Here is a 13,348-nt window from a genome sequence, read left to right as displayed (position 1 = left end):
TTGGGGAACGCCTCTTCGGCAGTGGGAACTCAAGCCCGGGCGCGCGCAGGCAGGTGCTGGCGGACCTGGGGCCGCGGGGAGGACTCCTGCGCGGCGATGCCCCGGGCTCCGCGTGGGGGCGCCCCGCCCGCCGTCCCCGGGCTGTTAGGGCCCCCGGGCGGCTCCGGGGCCGGGGGAGGACGGGAGGAGGATGAGCCGGAGGGGAGGGGCCGGAGCCGGCGCCCCGCGGTCGCTGAAAGTGAAAGGGCCGCCGGGGCCGCCGGGGCCTCCGCGCCGCCCCAGGAAGTCGCGACAGGAAGCGCCCGCGGCGGCGGGGCCGGGCAGCGGGGCGCGGGCCTGGGGGCGCAGGTGAGGCGTGGGGACCCGGACGGGGCGGCGAGAGGGTTTGCGATGCGCGGACCCCTGCCCACCGCCCGCGCCGGCCGGGCCTGGGGACTCGGGCGCCGGGGCCGAGCGACACCTGCCAGCGCTGGCGACGCGCGGGGAGCCGGGGTCCCTGCGCCGGGCGCGCGTCTTTGTGCTGGTCTCGGGCCGGGCGCCCCCCGGGCCCAGGGCGGCGGAGGCAGCCGGGCGGGGGTGGGTCTAGGGGATCACCCGGGCGCCCCGGGACCCGGGAGCGGAGGCGCGGAGCCGATGCCCGGCCGGCAGCCGCCCATCGGAGCTCCGGGCGCGGGCGAGCAGAGCCGTCCTCCCGGACCCCTCCTGGGACGCCGGCCGCGGTGACAGCTATGCCGGGGGTCGGGCGGGGAGCAGGGCGCGGGGCCGTCGCGCGGCGGAGACGGGGGCGTGCCCGCCTGTCCTCCTCCGGGACCGACCGCGGGGAGGAGCCGGCGCCCGCACCCGGGGCCTTCGGGTTGTTTGTCTGTGAGTGGCTGGTCCCCAGAGCCCGGAGCCTCCGGGAGTGATTTACAGGACTCAGGGCCCCGGAAAGGCACCTCAGGGCAACAACCTTCTGGCTTATTTTTCCTCCTGCCCCCACCCTCCTGCCGTCCCAGCCTCCGCAGCCGCCCTGCTGATCCCGGTGACCTGGCGACCCGGGACTGGGACCCCAGTGCTGGAGGCCCCTCGCCCCACCGCCAGGTTTGAATTTCTCTAGCCCGTCTTTCCTTTCCTCTCCCTGAGCTGCCCGCCTGGAGAGTGCCCACCTGCCCTTGAATTTCAATCGTCTGAGGATGTCTGAGTTGGTAACTAAATTAAATTTCCCCATTGCTCCTTCTTTAAGGCCTTTAAAAATCAACCTTGAGAACCCAGGACTGGAGACCCCCAGAGTCTTACCACCTGGTTTTGGAAGCGCCTTTGCCGGTTCTGTGTTGTGCACACCACCTGGGGTGCTGCTTGTTGGTGGGAGAAAGCGATCGAGATGGAGGGTTCGCATTTGTACTGAAGCCCAGGAAAGAGATACTGGCTATTGTCGTTAATCTTTAATATTGCTGACAGCCTAAAGCACAGACCATAGAAAGTGCTTTCTCTGGAAAGCAAGTTTCCCTCACTCATTCTCTTTCTCTCCCTCATAAAAGAAGAATGTATGAAAACTTGTTTGCCTTAAAATAAGACCCAGTTTAAAAGCTTTGCCTTTAGGTAGATTATTTAAGGTATGCATGGTATTGCTTTGACTACTGACAATAGAGCTTCAGTTGTGGGAAGACTCTGTGATATTCTCTTCATTGCTTGCCTTTGAGTCTCTTTTTCACCTCCAGTGAGTACACAGGACTCTTCCCCAAATGGTGAGGCCAAAGGCAGAGCTCCAGAATTCATATTGCCTTCAGGTCATTCCATTTCATAGTTTTACAGTTTATAGACTAAGCTGGGCTCTTTCACATGATGGGTATAAAAACGTGCTTTGTGGATTGTAACAGAGATGCTCTGGTGGGGTGCTTCTGAAGTTTTTATCTTTGAAACTGGATATTCTTACACTTTTCCCTACTGTGGTGGTATGAGTTCCAGGTGTCTATTAAGAGCCTTTTTTTTTTAAGTGCATGTTCTTTTTATGTACTTGGCTTATATGTCAAAAACAAGGCTTAAACCAAGTGATTAGCTCCAGTTCTGCTGTTCTCTCTTTGGAGGGGACCTGCCCAGAGGAAGCCAGGGGGGAGGGGATTGAGGGAAACTGGACCAACCTGAATTTGCCCCAGGTGTCCAGCGCCCCAGGCCAGCCTCTGGGCCAGCCGTGGGTCTGGCAGGAGAGCGCAGAGTTGTCAGCGGTGTCCTCGGAGCTCTTGACCAGCCCTCGCTGGAATGATCAGTGGTCACCGATCAGACTTTGGAGGAATGGGCCTAATTAAATCGAGCTCTTGACGTCCAACATGTAAAATCACTATGTTTACACATCTTAATTGCACCAACGGTGAGAATTTATAGCACTGGAGTCCACCCATTTTATAGGAGGAGGAAGAACCATGGTTTTCAAAGGAAATCGAGATTTTTTTTTTCCTGCTGATTTTTCCAATGTCTTCTGGATTTTGTTTTTAAAGTTCCAAGTTTTACCAGCCCTGAATTGAGGTTGATTGATTAGTTGATGTGTTTGTATGTGTTTAGTCGCTCAGTCATATGTGACTCTTTGCTACCCTTTGGACTGTAGCCCGATCGGCTCCTGTGTCCATGGGATTCTCCAGGCAAGAATGCTGAAGTGGGTTGCCATTTCCTCCTTCAGGGGATCTTCCCAACCCAAGGATTGAACCCACATCTCCTGCACGGCAGGCAGATTCTTTACCTCTGAGCCACCAGGGCAGTCCCTTAGTGGGTGTAATAGATGCAGTAGGATACTTCCAGATAAGCTGTACCTAGAGAAGCAGTGTCTGGACAGAGGAGGACATTTGCTTCTGACCATCCATTTCTGGGCGCTGTAAAATTTAGACCAAATCCTTTACTTTAAAGTCATCACCCCAAAATTGTTTCTCAACGTATGGGTGTGGTCACTTCAGTCGTGTCCAACTCTTTACAACACTATGGACCATAGCCCACCCGCTTCTCTGTCCATGGGATTCTCCAGGCAAGAATACTGGAGTGGGTTGCCATGCCCTTCTCCAGGGGACCTTTCCAACACAGGGATGGAGCCCTGGTCTCTTATATCTCCTGCATTGGCAGGCGGGTTCTTCACCCCTAGCGCCACCTAAGAAGCCCCTTCTCAAAGTATGTTTAGGTCCAAGCAGGAGCCCACACATTTTGAGCAGAATTTTAATAAAATCTTTTTAAAATCTAGAGATATGAGCAACAACAGTGTTGAAACGCTTGTGGAGCTTGATTGCACACATCTCCTGGGCGCTGGCTCTGTGCTACACCAGGGAATGGGGGCTGGGCAGTCGCCTGCAGTCCCCTGATGCCTCTCTTGATGTCTGCTGAGAACAGAACCAGCTCCTCCTGACTGGGCATCTCCTCCACACCAGGCTCTGTGCTCAGGGCTGTCCACAGATTGCACATCTCATTTTTAATAGCAACCCCAAAAATGTAGATGCCACCGTCCCTGTTTTTCAGCTGGGGCAAGTGAGGGAACAGAAAGTTTGTGACATGCCTGGGATTACCCAGCCCAGCACCAGCCATGAGGGCAGGTGGCACTCCAGGCGGATGATGAGCTGGTCGGAGCAAAGGTGTAGTTCTCCTGGCTGAAGCAGAAGGAGGGGCCTCATTGCCTCTCTGAGAGGAGATGGGGGTCAGGGGACAGGTATGACAGCTTGTTGTTGTTCAGCATCACCGCAGTCATGTCTGACTCTTTGCATCCCCATGGACTGCAGCACACCAGACTTACTTGTCCTTCACTATCTCTCTGAGTTTACTCAAATTCATGTCCATTGAGTTGATGATGCCATCCAACCATCTCATCCTCTGTCACCCCCTTTTCCACCCCCTTTTCCACCACCCCCTTTGCCCTCTATCTTTCCCAGCATCAGGGTCTTTTCTAACGAGTTGGCTCTTCACATCAGGTGGCCAAAGCACTGGAGCTTCAGCTTCAGCATCAGTCCTTCCAATGAATATTCAGGACTGATTTCCTTCAGGATTAACTGGTTTGATCTTGCAGTCCAAGGGTCTCTCAAGAGTCTTCTTCAGCATCATGGTTCAAAAGCATCAGTTCCTCAGCCCTCAACCTTCTTTGTGGTCCAACTCTCACATTCATACAACCATAGCTTTGAGTACGCGTACCTGTGTTGGCAAAGTGATGTCTCTGCTTTTTAATACGCTGTCTAGGTTTGTCATAGCTTTTCTTCTAAGGAGCAAGCATCTTTTAATTTCATAGCTGTATGATGGCTCAGCAAGGTGCATTTTGAAAGCTCACTCTAGAGGGAAGGCAGGCGTGAACATGGGGATCCTGGGGCCCTTAGGAATATTTTAGACCCTCTAAATTAGAACTATTGGCTGTTACTTGTCTGTTGTCTCGAGGAAGTTGTTTAAAGATATTGAATACATTTCTAAGCTTTAAATAAAAATCAATGTTCCATCAAAAGTAGCCTTCTTTAAAAACACCATATAACCTGTGACTTTTACATAAGCATTAAGATGGAACCGTACATGCTTCCGAGTGCGTGGTGTGCTCTGTGATGTAATGCATGGGTCCCCAAGATTCCTCCTCACCCAGCAAACATAGGAGAAAAACTGGAAGACAGCACACGTGGCGAGGTTGGCTTTGGGACGGCCGGCCAGGCGTCCCTGCCCCTTTCTTCCTGTCTTGCTCAGAAAGGGGCCATTTTACAAGGCCCCTGCAGTGACCACAGGAGTGAGAAATGAGGAGGCTGATTCGAGGTATTCATCCCCGTGGCATTACATGTATTTAGACTCCATTGCAAAGCCGCAGTCAAATGATGGGCTTGATGACCCACTGCCTGGTCCAGGCCTATGTTCCTCTCTGTTACTGTAGCTCAGACGTGGCCTGGCCCCCCGCGGGGGAATCAGGACCGGCTGGTTGGTGGCCCTCTGGTGACTGAGCACCTGGTGTGACCTCTGGGCTCCTGCTGGGTTCCTGTGAGTATGAATGTCAGCTCTGAGGAGTGTGGTGGTGAAAAGTGAATGGTTGATCTCTGGATGCCTTCTGGATGGAGATAAATTCAGCCGTTTTCTCTTCATTGCACCCTCAGAACATCATGTGAAGTTCCTTTCAGTGATGGTTGAATAAGCTGCATGCGCAGGGCAGACGCTCCACCCCCACCAGGTGGCTTTTAGGGTGGGAGTGCCCTGTCGCGTCTGGCTCTGCTCTGGGCTGGGTGACCACACTGCGTGCAGTGACTTCCGCCAGGGCCTCTGACGACGCCTGACCTTTCCACCCCTCCTTCTCCTTGTAGACGGCTGAGCCTCTGCTGGAGGAGAGGAGGCGAGTCCCCACGAGCATCCTTACTCGCTTCCTGGGATTAAGAACCTATTTATGAAGCATCTTATTTTATGACCAAAGCTCCACATCCAGGGAGGCGTCAATGGCCCAGCTTCCCCCTGGCATTCGCTTCATCATCTCGTTCTCCAGGGATCAGTGGTAAGTCGGGGGTACCGTGCCACCCTGCAGCCAGCAGGTCCCCCACCCCCAGTTTCCTGATAAGACACATGTGGATGCCCGCCCTGCCCATAACTGTTGAATGGTTTATCCGTGGTGGAAGTGGTGACCAGGAACGCTGCTGAGTTGTCCACCTTTGGTTCTGCAGTGACAGACAGACTGAAAACCTCTGGGGTTCTCAGTGGCTTCTAGTCCACTGAATATCATCTTGGTAGGATGAGTAAATGGCTGTGGGTGAAATAAATATATTAACTCTGAACTTAACGAGTGGCATCGCTGAGCTGGGACTTTGGAAGAGAAAATGAAATCTGAACAAGTTAAACACAGACCAAAACACCTCTTTCTGTTCCGAGAACACCTTGCGTGCTCTCTGAGAGTCCTTCTCCTAGGAGACTTGTGAATCCCACACACACTCCGTGGAGGAGGCTGGAGGTGAGGGCGGAGTCTAGAGCTGGGCTGTCTGGTCTCTAAGCCACACTCTCTCCTGCTGATCTCTGTCGGGAAGAGAAGTGTTTTCCGTCTGCCCTGTTAGGCTGAATGACTGGGGCCATGTGAATTAAACTGACAAAAGGCAGATGCCCAAGAGAGAAGACAGATTTAGCCCCGTGTGTGTGGGAGTTCACAGAAAAAGGTGACTCCTGGGGGCCTTAGAATTTGGGGTGTATATACCACCTCAGACCAAGGAGCCTGGTAGGCTGCAGTCCATGGGGCCGCTAAGAGTTGGGCACGACTGAGCGACTTCACTTTCACTTTTCACTTTCATGCACTGGGGAAGGAAATGGCAACCCACTCCAGTGTTCTTGCCTGGAGAATCCCAGGGACGGAGGAGCCTAGTGGGCTGCCGTCTATGGGGTCTCACAGAGTCGGACACGACCGAAGTGACTTAGCAGCATACCACCTCAGCAGGGGAAGAGAAGGAGGCGGGCACGTTTGGGAAAGCAGATGACTCTTTGGAAAGGTAAACGGGCCCTTGGGAGACTAGCACGGGGCCAGGATACAGTTGTGACAGAGTCTGTTTGGGTGTGAGGTGGGTGCTTCCCGCCTCTGGTGCTAAGTCTCTCCTGTGCTCCCAGGGAGGACTGATGACAGTTGAGTTGTTTTGGAGGCTCTGTTTTTAGGCAGATGAGAGATTTCAGAAACTCAAATGCCTTCTGCTCAGGGTGATGTTTATGCCACAGCGTGTGTTCTGGGTCCCCTAGGCTCCATCTCCCGGCCATGTGCCGCCTACACATCCTTGCAGCTTCTCTGGCCCAGGCTGGTGGCTGGTGTGCCCACGGGGTCTCAGAAGTGACTTCAGACATCTGGCTCTTCCTAGAACAGTGTGCTTGTCGATTCATTTTCCATCTAGTGCTAGTCTAGACAGAAGTGGTTCAACACTCACCTTTTTTTTAGTGGGTATTTATTTTTGTTTTCTTTTATAACTTTATTTGGATACAATTTTTCAAACTCACAGGAGAAAATGATAAGAATGTTACATAGAACTCCTGTAATCACAACCCCCCCCCTTTTTTTTTTAATGTTAAAATCTCAGAGATAGAGCATTGCTTCTCACACTGTAATGTGCATGGGAATCATTCAAAACTTGTTAAAATGCAGATCCTGGCTCAGTAGACCTGGGGTGGCACCTGAGAACCTACATCTCCCAGGTGATGTGATACTGTGGGTCCACAGACCATTCTTTGAGTAGCACAGAGATGGCATATTTGTCTTCATTTCTGTTCCATCTCTACCGCAAACTTGCTCTTTGACCTTGAAAGGTTATTTAGCCTTTCTAGACCTCAGCTTCCTTGGTTGTAAGAGAATCAGTGTCAACATTCCTACGAAGGACATTTTTTATATATTTTTAGCAGCACTCTGATCTTTGGGGAGCTGACTTCCCTCCTTTGTGTGCAGCTGTGACCAGCAAGGGAGTCTCAGGTTCTTCTGCCCCCTTACGGAAGCCAGTAGAGACCCCTGAGCCTCCATCCTGCTGACCTTCTGCTGTAGCCCAGGTCCAGCAGGAGGCAGGAGAGGGTCTAAGGTGGGTGAACCAGCCTCTCTGTCCTGGGACTTTGAATCTCGAATAGAGTAAGCCTAGGGCAGAGCAAACGGACAGAGGAGCCTGATAGGCTACAGTCCATGGGGTCGAAAAGAGTTGGACACAACTGAGCGACTTCACTTTCACTTTCTTTTCACCTTCTCTCATCTGTGTGTATGTGCAGATGTATGTACACACACACACACACTCACACACACTTTTTCATGAACCATTTGAGAGCAAGTTGCAGACATTATACCCTTTTATTTCTAAATACGTTAGTATGTATTTCCTGTAAATAAGATATTCCTGTGTAGCTGTTTCCCTGGTAGCTCAGATGGTAAAGAATCTGCCCTCAGTGGGGCAGAGCTGGGTTCTATCCCTGGGTTATAAAGATCCCCTGGAGGAGGGCATGGCAGCCCACTCCAGTATTCTTGTCTGGAGAATCCCATGGACCGAGAAGCCTGGGAGGCTACAGTCCATGGGGTTCCAAAGGGTCGGACACGACTGAGCAACTTCACTTTCACTTTCTTTCAATGCTGTTATCTAATCCACAGTCCCTGTTCAAATGTCCAATAATGTCTTTTATAGATTTTTCTATAGATTTTTGAAATCTTTCTACAGATTTTTCTTTTTCTTTTATAGATTTTTCCCTGGGCCAGGATCTAGTGTGTGGTTACACTCGGCATTTAGTCATCCTGTGTATTTAGTTTCCTTTAATTTGGAACCATATCTTGGCCTTTCTTTGTCTCCTGTAAGCTTGTCATTTGGGGAGGGTACAAGCCATTTATTTTATAGACTTTCTTGTGGCTCAGCTGGTAAAGAATCTGCCTGAAATGTGGGAGACCTGGGTTCGATCCCTGGGTTGGGAAGATCCCCTGGAGAAGGGAACGGCTACCCACTCCAGTATTCTGGCCTGGAGAATTCCATGGACTATGTAGTCCACAGGGTCGCAAAGAGTCGGACACGACTGAGCGACTTTCACTTTCTTTTGAATGTGTCTGTCGTTTCCTCATGGTTAGAATTATGCATTTTTGTCAGATATAACACAGAAAGGAGACAGCTGCTCACTAACAGTCATGGAGTTACAGATATTGGTGGGGCTGAGGGGACTGGATGGATCGTGTGGTGCTGGGTTGAAATTAAAGATATCAAGGAAAACTGGATAGCAGGTAAGCAGAGAAATATGTGTGTGTGGTGTGTAGGTATGTGTAGGTATGTGTGTGTGTGTGCTGGGTGTGTATGTGTTGTGGGTACATGTGTGTAAAATGCCTTCTCTCGGCTGGAGATAGGCCCTGGAAACAGCAGCATCCCAGCAGCAGTGAGCACCCCTGGTGCTAGATCTTGGTTTCTGTGTACCATTTCCTATTGAAGGAGCCAGGCAGGCAGCCTTGGAGACTGGGATGGTGTCATCACTGGGCCCGGGAAAGTGAGATGAGCCAGGAATATCTGGTGTCAAAAAATAAGACAGTGCTTAAAAATGAAGTGGCTCCCACTGGCCAAATATGAGATGAGATTTTTTGTTGGCTGTGCTGGGTCTTCTTTGCAACCCACAGGCTCTTCGTGGCTGCATGCAGCCTTTCTCTAGTTGTAGCAGGTGGGGCTACTTTCTAGTTGTGGTTCACAGGCTTCTCACAGCTGCAGCTTCTCTTGTTTCGGGGCTCCAGAGCACACAGGCTTTAGTAGTTGCAGTGAGTGGGTTTAGTTGCACCGTGACATGTGGGATCTTAGTTCCCAGACCAGAGATGGAACCCATATTCCCTGCATTGGCAGGTAGATTCTTAACCACTGGACCACCAGGGAAGTCCCTGGGATAATATTTTAAATAAACAATACTAGTAATGAGTTATAGCCCATTGACTGAAACGAGTCCATGCTCCTATAACTGAATAAGCATAAATGGGAGGAGGGAAAGCTTTCTCACAGTGGGATGCCAGCCACTGAGTATAGAGCAGGAGTGTCCAAGCTAGAATGTCAGCTGAAACCATCAGGAATGCTTGGTTTAGGTAAGGACATCAAGAATGCTTGGTTTAGGTAAGGAGCACCAGTAGACACACAAAATTGGGAGAAAGTTGGGTGAACAACTGGGTTAGCTACCTAACCTCAGAGTGTTTTCCCACAAATGGTTATTAATTAGTAGAGAGAAAATGGCATCTTCTCTGATGGGCAATGAGGCAGAGAGCCCCCAAACCAGGTGGTCAGTACTTAACATCGCTGACATCATGGACCCCTTTAGGGTGCTCTGGAGGGACTCCTATCACGGTATGCGTGGTTTCCTTGTTCCTAAAGTAAGATGTCTTCTTACTCATTTCTGTGCCAGGTCATTAGTGATAGTGATAGTGAAGTCACTCAGTCATGTCCGACTCTCTGTGACCCCATGGACAGTAGCCAACCAGGCTCCTCCATCCATGGGATTTTCCAGGCAAGAATACTGGAGTGGGATGCCATTTCCTTCTCCAAGGGATCTTCCCAACCCAGGGATCAAATTCGGGTCTCCCGCATTGTAGGCAGACTCTTTACAGTCTAAGCCACCAGGGAAGTCAACTGTTCAGTTATTCTCATCTAAAGCATTTTTTTTAACTTCTTATTTGCCTATTACCTAGATAAATAAGACTCAAGGAAGGAAGCTGTATTCTCCCTTGAGTCTCTGAACTAGGAGCAGGCTGCCATTTATCTGGGAATGCAGGCAGCATCTAGGACATTTCTGAGGATGCTTCGAAAGAGCATTGCTGGGAGAGGCTTTTATGGCTAGAAACTTTAGGTTAATCCAAATACTGCTGCTGCTGCTGCTAAGTCACTTCAGTCGTGTCCAATCAGGCTCCCCCGTCCCTGGGATTCTCCAGGCAAGAACACTGGAGTGGGTTGCCATTTCCTTCTCCAGTGCATGAAAGTGAAAAGTGAAAGTGAAGTCGCTCAGTCGTGTCCGACTCTTAGCGACTCCATGGACTGCAGCCTACCAGGCTCCTCCGCCCATGAGATTTTCCAGGCAAGAGTACTGGAGTGGGTTGCCATTGCCTTCTCCGAACCCAAATGCTAGTCTTGTAGTATTGCTAGATACAAAGAATGCTACCTATTGTCAGACGTAACTATAGAAAGTAAGTGGAACACTGATGAAGTTAAGGATCAAATTATTCATTTTTAATTGTATTTGCTTAATATTCACAAGCCTAAATGTAACACAAAACAGGAATCAAAGTATTGGATTATATTTGTTTCCTGGGGGTGCTGTAACAAGTCCACAAGCTGGGTGGCTTAAGAGAACAGAAATTAATTTCTCATAGATCTGGAAGGAGGAGTCTGAGATCCATGTGTCATAGGGCTGTGCTCTCACAGAAGGCTTGAGGGAAGAACACTTTCTCACCTCCTCCCATTTCTGGTGGCTGCTGGCTGTTCATGGCAGTATCTGTCCTACTCTGCCCTCATTGCCACGTGACCTTTCCTCCCTGTCTATCTCTGTCTCCCCATGCCTTCTATGAAGTCCCATAGCTGGATTTAGGATCTCAGTGGATTTGACGTCATATGTGAGTTATATGACGTCATATGCATGCTAAGTTGCTTCAGTCATGTCTCTCCTCATGGTCCACCTCATGGTCCACCTCATGGACCATGGCTGGCTAGGCTCCTCTGTCAATGGGATTTCCCAGGCAAGAATACTGGGGTAGGTTGCCATTTCCTCCTTCAGGGGATCTTCCCCACCCAGGGACTGAACCTGCATCTCTTAGGTCTCCTGCATTGGCCGGAGGGTTCTTTACCACTAGCGCCACCTGGAGTTGATTATTCAGTTCAGTTCAGTTGCTCAGTGGTGTCTGACTTTGTGACCCCATGGACTGCAGCACGCCAGGGTTCCCTGTTCATCACCAACCCCATGGACTGCAGCACGCCAGGGTTCCCTGTCCATCACCAACTCCCAGAACCTACTCAAACTCATGTCCATCATGTCAGTGATGCCATCCACCATCTCATCCTCTGTAGTCCCCTTCTCCCCACGCCTTCAATCTTTCCCAGCATCAGCATCTTTTCCAATGAGTCGGTTCTTCACATCAGGTCACCAGAGTGTTGGGGCTTCAGCTTCAGCATCAGTCCTTCCAATGAATATTCAGTACTGATTTCCTTTAGGACTGACTGGTTGGATCTCCTTGCAGTCCAAAGGACTCTCAAGAATCTTCTCCAACACCACAGTTCATAAGCATCAATTCTTCAGTGCTCAACTTTCTTTGTAGGAGTTGAGTATGACTTCAGCTAATTACCTCTTCAAGACCTGATTTCCAAAATAAGGTCACATTCTAAGATTTATAATGGACATCAGTTTTGGGAGTCACAAAGAATCAGACACGACTGAGCAACTTTCACTTTCAGTTTTGGGGAAATAGCATTAAATCCACTACAAGATGGATAAAACAAATATTATCCAAAGTCCTTACTTCGTAAATGATGAAGGAAGAAAGTAGGATACAAAATGGGAAAGAACTTCCAGAGGGCTATTTAGGCCTTTCATCCCCATAACCCAGGATAACCCCTAGAAGTGAGACGTCTGCTTGCCTTCCAGGACAAGGGTGTTTCCATGGCCACTAGGAAGGTACCAACCCCACAGTGTGGCTGCTGCAATTTAAAAGTGATCAGTGGGGCCATGTTCAGACCTTCTGGAAGGGAAAACTCAACCTCTAGTGGCCGGCCTTTCCCATCTCCCCAGGGTTCTACATAAGAAGATGCGGAAAGAGGGAGAACGGATAGACTTGGAAACAGAGGGAGTAGAGTCAACCTGATGGTTTCTAAATAAACGATAGGGGTTCCTCTTCAGGAGGCACATATTCCGTCTCTAGGAGATGCCTGGTGTGCATTGTAAGTTGACCTTTGCCCTGATTCTGCAGGGCAGGTGGCCTCCGAGTACCCTGCTAAGGTCACGGAGCAAGTGGTAGAGTCTGATGGGCCTCCTGAGAGCTAGTGCTGTCAGCCAGGCTTACAAACATGCCCTGATCTTCCTAGACAATATTGGGCTCCCTCAGGTGGTAAAGAAACTGCCTGCAATTCAGGAGACCTGGGATCCCTGGGTTGGGAACATCCCCTGGAAGAGGGAACTGCTACCCACTGCAGTATTCTTGCCTGGAGAATTCCATGGACAGAGGAGCCTGACAGACTACAATCCATGGGGTCAAAAAGGGTCAGACACTGCGGAGGGACTCTCACTTTCCCTTTCTGGTGCTCTTGGGGCTTTCCAGGTGGCGCTAGTGGTAAAGAACCCACTTGCTAATGCAGGAAACATAAGAGACTCGGGCTCAATCCTTAGGTCAGGAAGACCCCTAGGGGAGGGCATGGCAACCCACTTCTGTCTTGGAGAATCCCATGGACAGAGGAGCCTGTAGGCTACAGTTCATGGAGTTGCAAAGTCGGACATGACTAAAGCAACTTAGCATGGCAGGCACGGCTTATACTCTTCCCAGAGGAGCTGATTCATTAGGGTGTTTCACTTCCACACAAAACTGAACTGAAAACATCCAGAGGCAAGTTCTCCACTCTGTCCCCGATGACTGTGCTCTGGTCCACATCACCATGCATGGGGCAGTCCTAGGACCTCCATCCACCCTGCAGGCTCTGTGCAAGTGAGCTTCACTTGCAGAACCACCCATGAGGGAAGGAGGCAAGGGCCCTAGAGAAGGAGGCAGGGGCCCCGGAGAAGGAGGCAGGGGCCCAGGAGAAGGAGGCAGGGGCCCAGGAGAAGGAGGCAGGGGTCCCAGAGAAGGAGGCAGGGGTCCCAGAGAAGGAGGCAGGGGCCCAGGAGAAGGAGGCAGGGGCCCCAACAAAGAGGCAGGGACTCTAGAGAAGGAGGCAGGGGCCCCAGGAGAAGGAGGCAGGGGCCCCAGGAG

The 13,348-nt window shown here is 50.9% G+C and overlaps 1 protein-coding gene across 2 annotated transcripts in view; it reads left to right on the top strand.

The window, feature by feature from the left end:
• Window positions 1-316: 316 nt before the first annotated feature.
• Window positions 317-13,348, top strand: part of SLC37A1 (solute carrier family 37 member 1) — a 72,536-nt gene continuing 59,504 nt past the window's right edge. The window contains exons 1-2 of one of the 2 annotated variants that reach the window (XM_040231907.1): window positions 317-348; window positions 5,268-5,452. In XM_040231907.1, coding sequence (XP_040087841.1) covers window positions 5,397-5,452 — 56 coding nt within the window. In that variant the 5' untranslated portion in view covers window positions 317-348; window positions 5,268-5,396. Of the gene's footprint in view, window positions 349-872; window positions 1,081-5,267; window positions 5,453-13,348 lie in introns of those variants that run through there. The other variant, XM_040231901.1, reaches the window with a different exon arrangement.

The sequence above is a fragment of the Oryx dammah genome, unplaced genomic scaffold, assembly GCF_014754425.2.
Source record: "Oryx dammah isolate SB20612 unplaced genomic scaffold, SCBI_Odam_1.1 HiC_scaffold_2, whole genome shotgun sequence".
Taxonomy (NCBI): domain Eukaryota; kingdom Metazoa; phylum Chordata; class Mammalia; order Artiodactyla; family Bovidae; genus Oryx; species Oryx dammah.
Note: the sequence above shows the minus strand (reverse complement) of the source record. Positions and strands in the feature narration are given on the sequence as shown.